The following is a 15,086-nucleotide window of genomic DNA, read 5'->3' as shown; positions in this document are numbered from 1 at the left end:
GGTGCATTAACTCAGGTTTAACAAATTTCAGCAAGATTGGCAGGTTCATGACCATTTAGATCTTTATACAGTAGTGTTCAGAATAATAGTAGTGCTATGTGACTAAAAACATTAATCCAGGTTTTGAGTATATTTCTTATTGTTACATGGAAACAAGGTACCAGTAGATTCAGTAGATTCTCACAAATCCAACAAGACCAAGCATTCATGATATGCACACTCTTAAGGCTATGAAATTGGGCTATTAGTAAAAAAAAAAAAAAAAACAAAAGTAGAAAAGGGGGTGTTCACAATAATAGTAGTGTGGCATTCAGTCAGTGAGTTCGTCAATTTTGTGGAACAAACAGGTGTGAATCAGGTGTCCCCTATTTAAGGATGAAGCCAGCACCTGTTGAACATGCGTTTCTCTTTGAAAGCCTGAGGAAAATGGGACGTTCAAGACACTGTTCAGAATAGCGTAGTTTGATTAAAAAGTTGATTGGAGAAGGGAAAACGTATACGCAGGTGCAAAAAATTATAGGCTGTTCATCTACAATGATCTCCAATGCTTTAAAATAGACAAAAAAACAAAACAAAACAAAAAAAAACAGAGACGCATGAAAGAAAACAGAAAACAACCATCAAAATGGATAGAAGAATAACCAGAATGGCAAAGGCTCACCCATTGATCAGCTCCAGGATGATCAAAGACAGTCTGGAGTTACCTGTAAGTGCTGTGACAGTTAGAAGACGCCTGTGTGAAGCTAATTTATTTGCAAGAATCCCCTGCAAAGTCCCTCTGTTAAATAAAAGACGTGTGCAGAAGAGGTTACACTTTGCCAAAGAACACATCAACTGGCCTAAAAACAAATGGAGGAATATTTTGTGGACTGATGAGAATAAAATTGTTCTTTTTGGGTCCAAGGGCCACAGACAGTTTGTAAGACGACCCCCAAACTCTGAATTCAAGCCACAGTTCACAGTGAAGACAGTGAAGCATGGTGGTGCAAGCATCATGATATGGGCATGTTTCTCCTACTATGGTGTTGGGCCTATATATCGCATACCAGGTATCATGGATCAGTTTGGATATGTCAAAATACTTGAAGAGGTCATGTTGCCTTATGCTGAAGAGGGTGTTGAAATGGGTGTTTCAACAAGACAATGACCCCAAGCATACTAGTAAACCAGCAAAGTCTTGGTTCCAAACCAACAAAATTAATGCCTCGCAGATGTGAAGAAATCATGAAAAACTATGGTTATACAACTAAATACTAGTTTAGTGATTCACAGGATTGCTAAAAAAGCAGTTTGAACATAACAGTTTTGAGTTTGTAGCGTCAACAGCAGATGCTACTATTATTGTGAACACCCCCTTTTCTACTTTTTTTTTTTTTACTAACAGCCCAATTTCATAGCCTTAAGAGTGTGCATATCATGAATGCTTGGTCTTGTTGGATTTGTGAGAATCTACTAAATCTACTGGTACCTTGTTTCCCATGTAACAATAAGAAATATACTCAAAACCTGGATTAATCTTTTTAGTCACATAGCACTACTATTATTCTGAACACTACTGTATGTCAACAGGAAAACCTTCAAATCCGCTCTTACAGAGCTGGTGAAGAGGACCCAGAACAGGTACAATATGATCAATTCCCCAGGTTTTAGTCAAGGTTTTAGCAGCAGTATTCTAAACCATCCACAAGGCATCTCACACTATTACAACCCCAATTTCAATGAAGTTGGGATGTTGTGTGAAATGTAAATAAAAACAGAATACAATGATTTGCAAATCCTCTTCAACCTATATTCAACTGAATACACCACAAAGACAAGATATTTAATGTTCAGACTGATAAACTTTATTGTTTTTGTGCAAATATTTGCTAATTTTGAAATGGATGCCTGCAACATGTTTCAAAAAAGTTGGGACAAAAGACTGGGAAAGTTGATGAATGCTCAAAGAACACCTGTTTGGAACATTCCACAGGTCAACAGGTTAATTGTAAACAGGTGAGTGTCATGATTGGGTATAAAAGGAGCATCCCCAAAAAGTAACAGCCATTCATGAGCAAAGATGGGGTGAGGATCACCACTTTGTGACCAACTGTGTGAAAAAATAGTCCAACAGTTTAAGAACAATGTTTCTCAATGTTCAACTGCAAGGAATTTATGGATTCCATCATCTACAGTCCATAAAATAATTAGAATATTCAGAAAATCTGGAGAACTTTCTACACGTAAGCAGCAAGGCCAAAAACCAACATTGAATGCCCATGACCTTCGATCCCTCAGGTGGCACTGCATTAAAAACCAACATCATTGTGTAAAGGATCTTACCACGTGGGCTCAGGAACACTTCAGAAAACCATTGTCAGTTAACACAGTTCTTCGCTACATCTACAAGTGCAAGTAAAACTCTACCATGCAAAGCAAAAGCCATACACCAACATCCAGAAACGCTGCCCCCTTCTCTGGGCCTGAGTTCATTTGAAATGGACTGATGCAAAGTGGAAAAGTGTGCTGTGGTGAGTCCACATTTAAAATTTTTTTGGGAAATCATGGACATCGTGCCCTCCGGACAAAAGAGGAAAAAGACCATCCAGATTGTTACCCGCGCATAGTTCAAAAGCCAGCATCTGTGATGGTATGGGGGTGTGTTAGTGCCCACGGCATGGGCAACTTACACATCTGTGATGGCACCATCAATGCTGAAAGGTACATCCAGGTTTTGGAGCAACACATGCTGCCATCCAAGCAACGTCTTTTTCAGGAACATCCCTGCTTATTTCAGCAAGACAATGCCAAGCCACATTCTGCACATGTTACAACAGCGTGGCTTCGTAGTAAAGAGTGCGGGTACTAGACTGGCCTGCCTGCAGTGCAGACCTGTTGCCCATTGAAAATGTGTGGCGCATTATGAAGCGCAAAATACAACAACGGAGACCTCGGACTGTGGAAAAACTGAAGTCATACATTAAGCAAGAATGGGAAAGAATTCCACCTACAAAGCTTCAACAATTATTGTCCTCAGTTCCCAAACGCTTATTGAGTGTTGTTAGAAGGAAAGGTGATGTAACACAGTGGTAAACATACCACTGTCCCAGCTTTTTTGAAACGTATTGCAGGCATCCATTTCAAAATGAGCAAATATTTGCACAAAAACAAAAACGTTTATCAGTCTGAACATTAAATATCTTGTCTTTGTGGTGTATTCAATTGAATATAGGTTGAAGAGGATTTGCAAATCATTGTATTCTGTTTTTATTTACATTTTACATAACGTCCCAACTTCAATGGAATTGAGGTTGTAAGTGGTAATCCAACTCAACTCAACTTTATTTATAAAGCACTTTAAAATCAGCTGCAGCTGAAACAAAGTGCTATACACGAAGAGACATATAAAAGGTAACAAACCACAAAGAACAAATAAAAACAAAAAACAAATAAAAACAGTTAAAACAGCCAAAACAGATCGAGAATCTCATTCTGGGTTAAAAGCCAGTACATAAAAGTGGGTTTTAAGATTGGTTTTAAAAACAGAAAGTGAAGAGAGGCCTGCCTGATGTGGAGCGGTAACTCGTTCCACATCTTTGGAGCCACAACAGAAAAAGCTCGGTCCCCTCTGAGCATACGCTTGCACCTCAGCACCTCCAGGAGGAGCTGATCAGCTGACCGGAGGTGGCGAGCAGGGGCGTAACAATGAAGCAGCTCAGAGAGGTAGGGCAGGGCAAGGCCATTTAAAGATTTAAAAACAAATAAAAGAATCTTAAATGAATTCTAAAATGCACAGGCAGCCAGTGGAGGGAGGCCAGGATAGGTGTAATGTGCTCCCTCTTACGTGCACCAGTTAGCAGACGGGCAGCAGCATTCTGAACTAGCTGGAGACGTGCAAGGGAGGACTGGCTAATTCCATAATAAAGTGCATTACAGTAATCCAGCCGGGAGGTAATAAAAGCATGGATTGCTGTTTCAAAGTGCTGCTGTGCAAGAAAAGGCTTAACCTTAGCAAGCTGCCTTAAGTGAAAGAAACTCGATCTGACTACTGCACTGATTTGGTGGTCCAGTCCATTTGGTGGTCGTTGTCCATCTTAAAACCCAAGTTTGTGACAGTAGATTTCAAAAAGGCTGACAAAGGCCCCAGATCAACAAGTGAGGAAGAACAGGAGCTGCTCGGGCCAAAAACAATCACCTCCGTTTTCTTTTCTTTAAAATTAAGAAAATTCAATGCTATCCAGGCTTTAACATCCTCAAGGCAGGACAAAAGGGGCTGAAGAGAAGAGGCATCATTTTTCTTTAGGGGGACATATAGCTGGCTATCATCAGCATAGCAGTGAAAGCTGATGCCATGCTTTCTGAGAATGGACCCCAGGGGAAGCAAATACAGGGAGAAGAGTAGGGGTCCAAGAATTGAACCCTGTGGGACCCAATATAAAAGTGGAGCGGAAGAGGACTCACAAAGCCCGAGGCCAACGCGCATAGTCCTACCAGTTAAGTAGGACCTGAACCAGTCCAGGACACTACCACCGATGCCCACAAGCTGCTGCAAACGATTTATCAGTATGTTGTGGTCAACTGTATCAAAAGGAGCAGTCAGATCAAGCAGGACAAGAATGACATGGTTGCCGCTATCATTTGCCATTAAAATGTCATTAAAAACCTTTAAAAGGGCAGTTTCTGTGCTATGCAACATTTTAAAACCAGACTGAAAAACCTCTGAAATATTATGTTCATTAAGGTAAGTTAAAAGTTGTGCATAGACAATTTTCTCCAGGATCTTGGAGACAAACGGCAGTTTGGAGATAGGCCTAAAGTTTGATAGTTCAGTGTTGTCGAGGCCAGGCTTCTTCAGCAAAGGCTGAACGACTGCGTGTTTAAAACTAACAGGGACAACACCGGAGGATAGGCTGCTGTTTATAATGGTCAGAACCTGATGGTTTCAAATGAGCCACCACATCCTCTAACTGTGACAGAGTCGCAGGTTCAAATCTGTTAAAAACCGCAGGGCAGGGAGCCGAGACAGAGGGGTCAAAGGTGGGTGGAGAAATGAGGGCTCTTGCAGAAGCAACCTTGTCAATAAAAAAATGTAGAAAACTGTTACATAAGTCAGTGGATCTTTCCAGACAAACAGGCTGTGGTACATTCAGGACAGAGTCAATTGTTCTGAACAATACACGGGGATTCTTGTAATTTTCCGTTACAATGTGTGACAAATACTCTCTTTTGGACTCTTTGACAGTGCTTTGACAGTGGCCCCAATGGTTCTTTAAAATTAGAAATGAAACCTGCTGCTTGTCCTTCTTCCACCTCCGTTCAGCTCTGTGACATTCCCGCGTGGCAGCACGGGTTCTCTCATTAAGCCAGGGTTCAGATCTAGACTTAGACCGCCTGGGTTTTAGAGGAGCCACAGAGTCCATTATACACTCAACAAAAATATAAACGCAACACTTTTGGTTTTGCTCCCATTTTGTATGAGATGAACTCAAAGATCTAAAACTTTTTCCACATACACAATATCACCATTTCCCTCAAATATTGTTCACAAACCAGTCTAAATCTGTGATAGTGAGCACTTCTCCTTTGCTGAGATAATCCATCCCATCTCACAGGTGTACCATATCAAGATGCTGATTAGACACCATGATTAGTGCACAGGTGTGCCTTAGACTGCCCACAATAAAAGGCCACTCTGAAAGGTGCAGTTTTATCACACAGCACAATGCCACAGATGTCGCAAGATTTGAGGGAGCGTGCAATTGGCATGCTGACAGCAGGAATGTCAACCAGAGCTGTTGCTCGTGTATTGAATGTTCATTTCTCTACCATAAGCCATCTCCAAAGGCGTTTCAGAGAATTTGGCAGTACATCCAACCAGCCTCACAACCGCAGACCACGTGTAACCACACCAGCCCAGGACCTCCACATCCAGCATGTTCACCTCCAAGATCGTCTGAGACCAGCCACTCGGACAGCTGCTGAAACAATCGGTTTGCATAACCAAAGAATTTCTGCACAAACTGTCAGAAACCACCTCAGGGAAGCTCATCTGCATGCTCGTCGTCCTCATCGGGGTCTCGACCTGACTCCAGTTCGTCGTCTTAACCGACTTGAGTGGGCAAATGCTCACATTCGCTGGCGTTTGGCACGTTGGAGAGGTGTTCTCTTCACAGATGAATCCCGGTTCACACTGTCCAGGGCAGATGGCAGACAGCGTGTGTGGCGTCGTGTGGGTGAGCGGTTTTCTGATGTCAATGTTGTGGATCGAGTGGCCCATGGTGGCGGTGGGGTTATGGTATGGGCAGGCATCTGTTATGGACGAAGAACACAGGTGCATTTTATTGATGGCATTTTGAATGCACAGAGATACCGTGACGAGATCCTGAGGCCCATTGTTGTGCCATACATCCAAGAACATCACCTCATGTTGCAGCAGGATAATGCATGGCCCCATGTTGCAAGGATCTGTACACAATTCTTGGAAGCTGAAAATGTCCCAGTTCTTGCATGGCCGGCATACTCACCGGACATGTCACCCATTGAGCATGTTTGGGATGCTCTGGACCGGCGTATACGACAGCGTGTACCAGTTCCTGCCAATATCCAGCAACTTCGCACAGCCACTGAAGAGGAGTGGACCAACATTCCACAGGCCACAATTGACAACCTGATCAACTCTATGCGAAGGAGATGTGTTGCACTGCATGAGGCAAATGGTCGTCACACCAGATACTGACTGGTATCCCCCCCAATAAAACAAAACTGCACCTTTCAGAGTGGCCTTTTATTGTGGGCAGTCTAAGGCACACCTGTGCACTAATCATGGTGTTTAATCAGCATCTTGATATGGCACACCTGTGAGGTGGGATGGATTATCTCAGCAAAGGAGAAGTGCTCACTATCACAGATTTAGACTGGTTTGTGAATAATATTTGAGGGAAATGGTGATATTGTGTATGTGGAAAAAGTTTTAGATCTTTGAGTTCATCTCATACAAAATGGGAGCAAAACCAAAAGTGTTGCATTTATATTTTTGTTGAGTGTAGAAAGGCAGACCGCCTGGGTTTTAGAGGAGCCACAGAGTCCATTATAGAAAGGCAGACCGCCTGGGTTTTAGAGGAGCCACAGAGTCCATTATAGAAAGGCAGGAGGAGTTAAACCGACAACACAGCTCCTCCGTGTCAGCCACGAGTGAAACAGGGAGCACACAGGCAGCAGAGAAGGCAGCAGAAAAACGTTCGGCAGTGAGGGGGTTAAAAGCCCGACGGAGTCTGACAGATGCGCAGCACTTCTCAAGTACACAAGAGAGTTCAACACTAAAAAAAGACTGGTGCATGATCAGAAAAAACAAAGTCACCGATTTCTACGTTTGACACAAGCAGACCATGGGAAAAAACCAAGTCTAATGTATGTCCATGTTGGTGTGTGGAGCCAGACACCCACTGCTTCAAATTAAAAGAGTCCAGTAAGTTTAAAAAATCCTCCACCGTGGGCTTGTCAGGGCAGCAGACATGGATGTTAAACTCACCAACAAGAAGAAGACGATCATAGTTGGGCAACAGTTCTGCAAGGAAGTTTGAAAACTCATTTATAAACTCCTTGTTGTATTTTGGAGGCCGGTAGATAACGGCGCAGAGCACCGGGTCTTTGCGACCAACCTCAAAAACAGTCAGTTCAAAACTGGAGAAGGAAGCAGGATACTGTTTGCAGGTTAAAGAACTTTTAAAAACAGTCAAAGTTCCTCCACCCCGGCCCAGTGTCCGTGGAGAGTTAAAAAAGGAGCAATCGGCCAGTAAAAGTTCCACGACAGGGCTGTACTCACCGGCTTTCATCCACGTCTCCGTAACGCAAAGGAAATCCAGATCACAGATATCAAATAAGTCCCTGAGAATAAAACTTTTGTTTGCCAGCGATCTGGCGTTCACAAGCCAAATTCTGGTAGGAACTGGAGCTTGTAGCCCAGCGGATCGCTAAACACAGAGCGGCGTCCTCAGGTTCCTGAGATTTCTGGACACCGAATTGCGTAACATGAAATTGACGTCATCCACGCCGACAACAGCTACCAGACAGCTATCAATAGGGTCGAAGAGACGCCAGGGCACCGTAAAGGAGCGTGACGAACCCTGCACAGGATGTAATCCACGAAATGAGTGTGCCAGAAGAATCCTTAACTTAACCATCCGGCCGCTGCGTTTACCACAGCGCCGATGACGCCTCCGCCGGGAAGACGGAGCTGGGGCCCGGAACAGGTGAGATGGTATTTCCGATTGGACCGGGGGTAGAGGTTTCGATCCATAATGGTTAAAAACACTTAAAACTCCAACATTTTGTTGTAGATCCATGAGGGACTGGCGATCATATACCAGCAGAGACTCGATTTGTGAAGTGTTAAAACTGAGAAACACCAAAAACACACAAAAAAGCGAGAGAAACAGACGGCATGCCATGCACACTGGCGCCATCTTCCAAGACCTGATGCTCTTCGTTCCAGAAAATAAAGATTTCCGCATTAGCCATAGACAGGTCTAATAATGCAGTATACCAACCAAATGAAAAAGGGCTGACCAAACGACCTCCTTAATATGTAAATAAAAACACAAGTAATGATCCAAGATCACTGAGGTTTGTAAATTTTCACTGTGATGAATCACAGCCACCAATGATCGAGAAAAAGGCCTCAGTCTAGCAGAGCCATCAACAATCATCTTGATCTTCTCTACACTGGAAAGCAGGAATTCACAAGACATCCATTATTACATTTTTATTACTGAGTGATCATAAGCAAGTATATTGAGTGGGGAATGTATGGGGCAATTCACCTACAAAGAAATTAAGCTTTTTAATTTGTTTTCTATTTAATAATTAGGTTTATAACTTAATAACAGATCAGAATGTTGAAGTGTAACAGAAAAAAATAATCTCACATTTGATTTTTGTTGGAGAAGGAATGTTTGAACATTTCAAATAAAATTTTCTGCCTTTCACTGATTCATTTTCTATACCTGCTTATACCAGGGTCACGGGGAAGCTGCAACCTGTCCTGGCTGTCATTGGGTAAGAAGCGGGGTACACCCTGGACAGGCCATCAGTCTGTCAAAGGGCTACATTCACACTTAGTCAATTTAGAGCCACCAAATCACTATGTCTTTGGAAGTGGGAGGAAGCCGGAGCACCCGAATGAAACCCACGCAGACATTGGGATAACATACAAACTCCACAAAGAAAAGACCAGACAGGATGCAATCCCAGGATTTTCTCACTGTGAGGCAATATTGCTAACCATTAATCCACCGTGCTGCGCAATTTTGTGCCACATTGAGGATTAAAAAAACCCCCCCACCTGATTTTTACACTTTTGCATTCCCTGCATTGTCTATTCCTCTATTTGGCCATTACACCTGTGAACCTTACATATCTGCTGGATTATTAGGTCATCTCTAAAATGCATATACACATTCTCCACATTCGTTTCTTAGAGTACTTTAGCCTTTGCAACTGAGGACAAAGAGGTTTTACATTCACAAAAAGTATATGGGTTTTTAAAGGGGTGCCTAAAACTTTTGCGCAGCACACTAAGATATGGAGACAGACATAGATACAGACAGAAAGGCTTTATGTTTAAATGTCAAGCACCTGAATTTCACTTATGTTGTTGTTATTGAGCCAGAGGACTTGTACGTTGATCTGAAGCTCCAAATTCTGTATTTCGCTGATTTGATTACCATAAAGGTAAATTTTTTCTAGTTGAAGACAATTCTGAAGTCCACATATTTCCTGCAATAAAATAAAGATTCAGCCTATTAAATTGTAGATATATAAAATGCAAGTCCACAAATGTGTAAGCAACTTTTTAAATTAAATTCAAAAGACATTTTAAAGAAATCTACTCACAGTATGTAACATGAAGGAAAGTATTTACAATTAATTGCAAAGTAAAAGCTGGTAAACTGCAGAAAGGAAAGAATACGATATTACGGTTATCAGCAGGCTGGTGACTGCACAGGATAAATCAGTAAAGAGTGTACAGATTCAGCAAATAGTTACCAGCAGGCAGAGGGTTAATCATGGAATTTTACATACATTGAAAACTTACAGTTAGATGGCACTCGACTACCCAGAGCTCCTTTAGCAAAGGACAACACTCGAGACCTCCAATGCGGTGGACATTCTGGGCTACAATGGTAAGTTGTTTGAGCCTTGGGAAGAAGTATAGCCCAACCATACGAGGGTAACCAGAGAAGAAAATCTCCAGAGAGGTAATGCTTTCCCCTTCTTGTGCAAGTTTGTCAAAGGATAATTCATTGGCCATGCACTGTTGATGCAAAATAAGCATGTAACATACAAAAAACAGAAACCGCACTGCTGTCCTGTAACTGATATATAATCTATTCAAAGCACAAACAGCATCACCCACAAAGCTGAATGTCAACTCTGAAACAGTTAAGAGGGAAGTCGAGAGCAGGCACTAACTAGTATTGTGAATATTTTTTTCCAGTTAATTATTTTCCTGTCAAATTACACATTATTGAGAATTAGTGATAACATATCAAATATCCATATCATATGATGCAATACATCAGCTGAACACAAAAGTCCAATTATTTCCCTTTAAACGTGTTGGATCAGAATTATTTGCCTTCATTCACATGTTCATATTGCGTGCAACCAGTCTGAAGTTTAACTGAAATCCAAAATACACTTTAGGAGGGTGCTTATGATTTCAATATCATACAGTATGATGCATAAATACAGGTGCCCAGTTATTGCCCTTTGAAGACGATGGACCAGAATTACTTTCCTTCATTCACATCTTTCACATCATTCACAGCTCTCAGCAAGCTATTGATTGCCGAGTAGGGTTGGGTATCGAGAACCGGTTCTTTTCGAGTATCGTTAAGAAATGGTTCAATCCACCAATATCAATAGCCTTTTTGCTTAACGATGCCCTTATCAGTCCTTCAGAGCAGCCGTTGTTTTTGAGGGTGTTTGTCAGGAAAATGATCATTCCTCTACGTTGATTACAGACCCTGCAGCGGCTCTGTAAACAACCGTTTCTGCAACACCACTTTGAAGCATGAACCATTGAAGCAATGCTTCGATCCACTCGCTCATTGGTTCTTTGATTCGCTGCTCTTCAGAAACGGCAAGTCCATTTCTTAACCCCTCTCAAAGCCATTAAAATATCATGAGTCACTTTTGTGTGTATTAAAGTAACTAACTGGGACTCTTGTCTTGTTGCAGTCAAGAAACGAAAATCGCCCTCCGTTCGGTTGGCACAGCTCTAAACTCTGCGCGGCTCTCTGCCGAGACAGAGTCCGGTCTGAATTAATAACTTCAAAACGAATTGTCGCTTTAAATAAAATGACACCTCTTACAAACGTTGTAATACAGACAAAAAACTACAATCGACTAAAACTTTTTTTTCCTCCCAAAATGAGATGTTCTGTATTCTTTATAAATTACATCCTGACATGCAGCACAGCAGGCTGTAAGAGCTCAGCTCAGATGTATGGAAAGACATTAATGCCAATAATGTCTGAAAGGAAAAGCTTTTGACAAAAACTACAGATTTTGTTTATTTCTATTTATGTCCAGAGATCAAGGATCCACCATGCAGATTTTATTATGTCCAAAGTTTATGGATCCAGTGACCAATTTCATATTTATTTACTTTAAGACTCAATAAAATGTTGTTCAATTTCAATTCAATTTAATCAGCTATAAAGCGCCAAACCACAACAAAAGCTGTCTCAAGACACCTCACACAGAACAGTTCAACATAAAAATTTAAAATAAATAAATTAAAAATTCAAAATTCAAATACATAATTAAAAACAGAAGTAAAACAATAAAACTGATTAAAAAATAAAAACTATTTATAAGAAAGAGAATAAAAATAGGCTTTAAGTCTTGACTTAAAAATGTCCACAGACTCCAACTGCCTCACGGTCGCAGGAAGACCATTCCACAGAGCGGGTGCACGATAAGAAAAAGCTCTTTGACCCGCTTTTTAGTACACAAAAAAATTCACAAGAGGTATCGATAAGGGAATTGATAAGGAATCAGATCGATAAGCGGAATCGGTAATGGTATCGATATCGATAAAATCTTATCAATACCTATCCCTATTGCCGAGAGCTTCCAAAAAAATTTCGTTATGTGTATGCATAATGACAATAAAGAAATCTAGCTATCGTCACATGTTGTGGTCCACAGTGTGAAGTTTCATTTTAATATACATTATAACATTGCAGAGGAACTTAATTCAATTATGGACAGGACTCCCATCTAATAAATATATGTATCCCCAACTAAATTAAATTAAATTAAATTATCTTGCATGGATGCGCTTTATTTGAGTTGGGGCTACATATATTTATTAGATGGAAATCCTGCTCATAATTGAATTGAGTTCATCCAATGCATCCATTTTTTGAGTGTAGGCAGTCAATATCACGTTGCATGAATTCAAAAAACCAAAATTCCAATTTTCTCCCCTTGATGATGTTAAGACAGGAATTACTTCCTTCATGCCCACCTTCATATGATGTGTTACCGTTGCATAAAACTTCACTGAAATCCACCAAATGGAACTACTGCACCATTTTTAGGGCTGAGACAAATAACTTTCAGACATTAGTGCATTCATTTAATTTCAGAGACATGGACAGGATTAGGAATGAACATATCAGATGGACAGCAAAGGTAGCACAGTTTTGAGATGAAGTCAGAGTGGCAAGACTGAGATGATTTGGACATGTGTCCATGGAGGGATCTAGGGTATATAGGGAGAAGAATGCGGAGGATGGAGCCACCAGGCGAGAGGAGAAGAGGAAGGCCAAAGAGGTTTATGGATGTGTTGAGGAAGGACATGCAGGTAGTTGGCATGACAGAGAAAGATGCAGAGGGCAAGGTGAGATGGAAATGAGGTTGCCATCTGCTGTGGTGACCCCTAATGGGGGCAACTGAAAGAAGAAGGGCAACAACGCATTCATCTCCCCTGCCTGTAACATGGTCATTCAGTGGTGTTGAAAATATTGAATTGGAAAATTAATGTATTTATGCTTCATGACAAAGCACTGATTTTGCTGTGACTGTCATTGTGTGATATGTAAAAGCACACACACACACCCCAATGCGATGACCAGATAAAATTATATAATACAAATGCCACTGAACATTTCAAGCTCAAAAAAGGAAAAAAAAAATCCTTAATGTGAATATAACCTGATGTATGTTTGTAATAAAACTCACCAGTTCTTTGAGGACATCTTCGTCACTACAGTGCTTTGGTTTCTCAGTTGGCGTCATAACTTTGTGTCCCGAAAATAACTACTGCTAAGCTAAGTGAAACAGTTCACTTAAAGCACCGTTTAAATAAGGTTAAAACATGAAGATGTCACACGAAACAACGAAGCTTTATTTCTCACGAGCATGTATTAAACTCATTCGGCTGCTAGAGAGAGGAAACAAACCTGCTTGGTTCGTTCCCCTGGAAACCACGTGACTCGTGACATTTGAAACACTTTACTGCTTCATTTCGCAAATGGTTCATGTGTCTCTTCTGGTTTGAGGTGGAGTTGAACGGTCTTTAAATTATTTAAATATCTATAGAAGACGCATTTTTGTGTGGTAGATAATCTGTAAATGACAAAGCAATAGATATTATTTTGTGTAAAAAACTTTCAATCCACTGTTTTTGAAACACACAAATATTTGTGCTTGATCTCACAGTCACCAAATGCTGCATTCGATAATTACACAAGACCCTGCCATTTCAACTCATATCGAATAATCCTTACAGAGTGCTTTTATCAGTGAGGAAATCAAATTCTTTATTAATTTCTTTTAAAAAGCATATCAGAAACACGCTATTTTATAAAACCACGTAAGATAGATTTTTTTTGTGTGCAGATCGATTCACTGCAAAGCACTCATGTGTCCAACAGATGGCGAGAATGAGCTAAAAGATGGCAGCGCTGTTTGGCCGACTGTTATTTCGTGGGGTGATTGGTTGAAACACTACCACGTGACACTGTAGGCGCCATTTTGACACAATTCACCTATTCAATCTTCGGGGCATTTTGTGGTTGCACTGAATTTGGCCATCCTTTACCCTTTTTCGGGGAGGACCAGCAAACAAATGAGGTTTGTACTAGTGAAATTTCAGTTTGTATAAGTACTGGTGTCCTGTCCACAGTGTACCACGCCTCTCGCCCAATGAGCGCTGGGATAACCTCCATAGAAAATGAATGAATATTTCATTATTTATTTTACAAAGATAGTTGGACTAAATTGTTTTTGGAAAGTATGTTACGATTCTTACATCAAGCAGTCAGGAAAATCAGGGGATAAAATGTACTTATTCGGCATATTTTATACCACATGAGGGCGCTACAACCCAACTGATTTTGTTGCAACAAAATAATATATTTTTTAAAAAATCATAATTGATTTTATAGATGGTTTCATCAATCATATGCTTGAAATATACGCAATTTGTATTATTTTCCATTCAGATGATGTAAATCTCTGTCTTGCAGTCGTTTTAGGAGCTGTTTTTTTTTTTTTTTTGCTCTCATTTCCTGTATTTTTATTTTTTTTTCTTGCATTAAATGTCACGCTGTTGTTGGTAAACACTTGTTTCTCTGCACACAAAAACGCTCCTTCATATTTTACTCTGCCCCAAATAAAGTGCCACTTCTGAACCGCACGGACATCGTGACGTCAGCGTCGGAGCACTAAAACAATCAACCTCCTCCGTGAACGACCGACCGACCGCCGCCTCTCCATCATTCACAGCTCAGCCGCCTGTAGCACGCATCCCTCCGCCCGACCACCGCAACCAGCATGTCAGCTCAGGAGCTCGGCTCGGACGGGAAGTGGATCGGGGACGAGTTGGACAGAAACGGCCTGTTCGGAAACACCGCGACCCGGTTCGACGAGCTGCGCGAAGAACTGAATCCGAGAGGAGACGAGGCGGCGGGCAACCTGGATCAACAATTTCATCCTTTCCAGGACGACGGCAAAAAGCCTCCCGTTGCTATGGAAACTGCATCCACAGGTAAAGCTTGTTATGTCTAAATATAGGCTGTCCGTCAAAGCGC

General features: G+C 41.2%; 2 protein-coding genes across 7 annotated transcripts in view; one reads left to right on the top strand and one right to left on the bottom strand.

Moving 5' to 3' along the window:
* lrrc9 (leucine rich repeat containing 9) overlaps positions 1 to 15,086 on the bottom strand; it is a 71,854-nt gene that overhangs the window by 47,758 nt on the left and 9,010 nt on the right. For 4 of the 6 annotated variants that reach the window (XR_004566791.1, XM_034195414.1, XM_034195410.1 and 1 more), the window contains exons 1-3: positions 13,234 to 13,705; positions 10,073 to 10,291; positions 9,613 to 9,753 (exon numbers count right to left, since the gene is read on the bottom strand). Coding sequence is in view for 4 of the 6 variants with exons in the window: in XM_034195414.1 (XP_034051305.1) it covers positions 9,613 to 9,753; positions 10,073 to 10,291; positions 13,234 to 13,290 (417 nt within the window). In the remaining 2 variants the exon portion in view is untranslated. Of the gene's footprint in view, positions 1 to 9,612; positions 9,754 to 10,072; positions 10,347 to 13,233; positions 13,706 to 15,086 lie in introns of those variants that run through there. The other 2 variants (XM_034195411.1, XM_034195415.1) reach the window with 2 other exon arrangements.
* The window catches only part of rtn1a (reticulon 1a), a 52,377-nt gene continuing 51,961 nt past the window's right edge, over positions 14,671 to 15,086 (top strand). Inside the window, 1 exon segment of the mRNA XM_034195416.1 lies at positions 14,671 to 15,043. Within this exon segment, the coding sequence (XP_034051307.1) occupies positions 14,830 to 15,043 (214 nt within the window). The 5' untranslated portion in view covers positions 14,671 to 14,829.

Source organism: Thalassophryne amazonica, chromosome 19 (assembly GCF_902500255.1).
Source record: "Thalassophryne amazonica chromosome 19, fThaAma1.1, whole genome shotgun sequence".
NCBI classification, from domain to species: Eukaryota; Metazoa; Chordata; class Actinopteri; order Batrachoidiformes; family Batrachoididae; genus Thalassophryne; species Thalassophryne amazonica.
The sequence above is the reverse complement of the archived record's forward strand: the minus strand, read 5'-3'. Positions and strand labels throughout refer to the sequence as shown.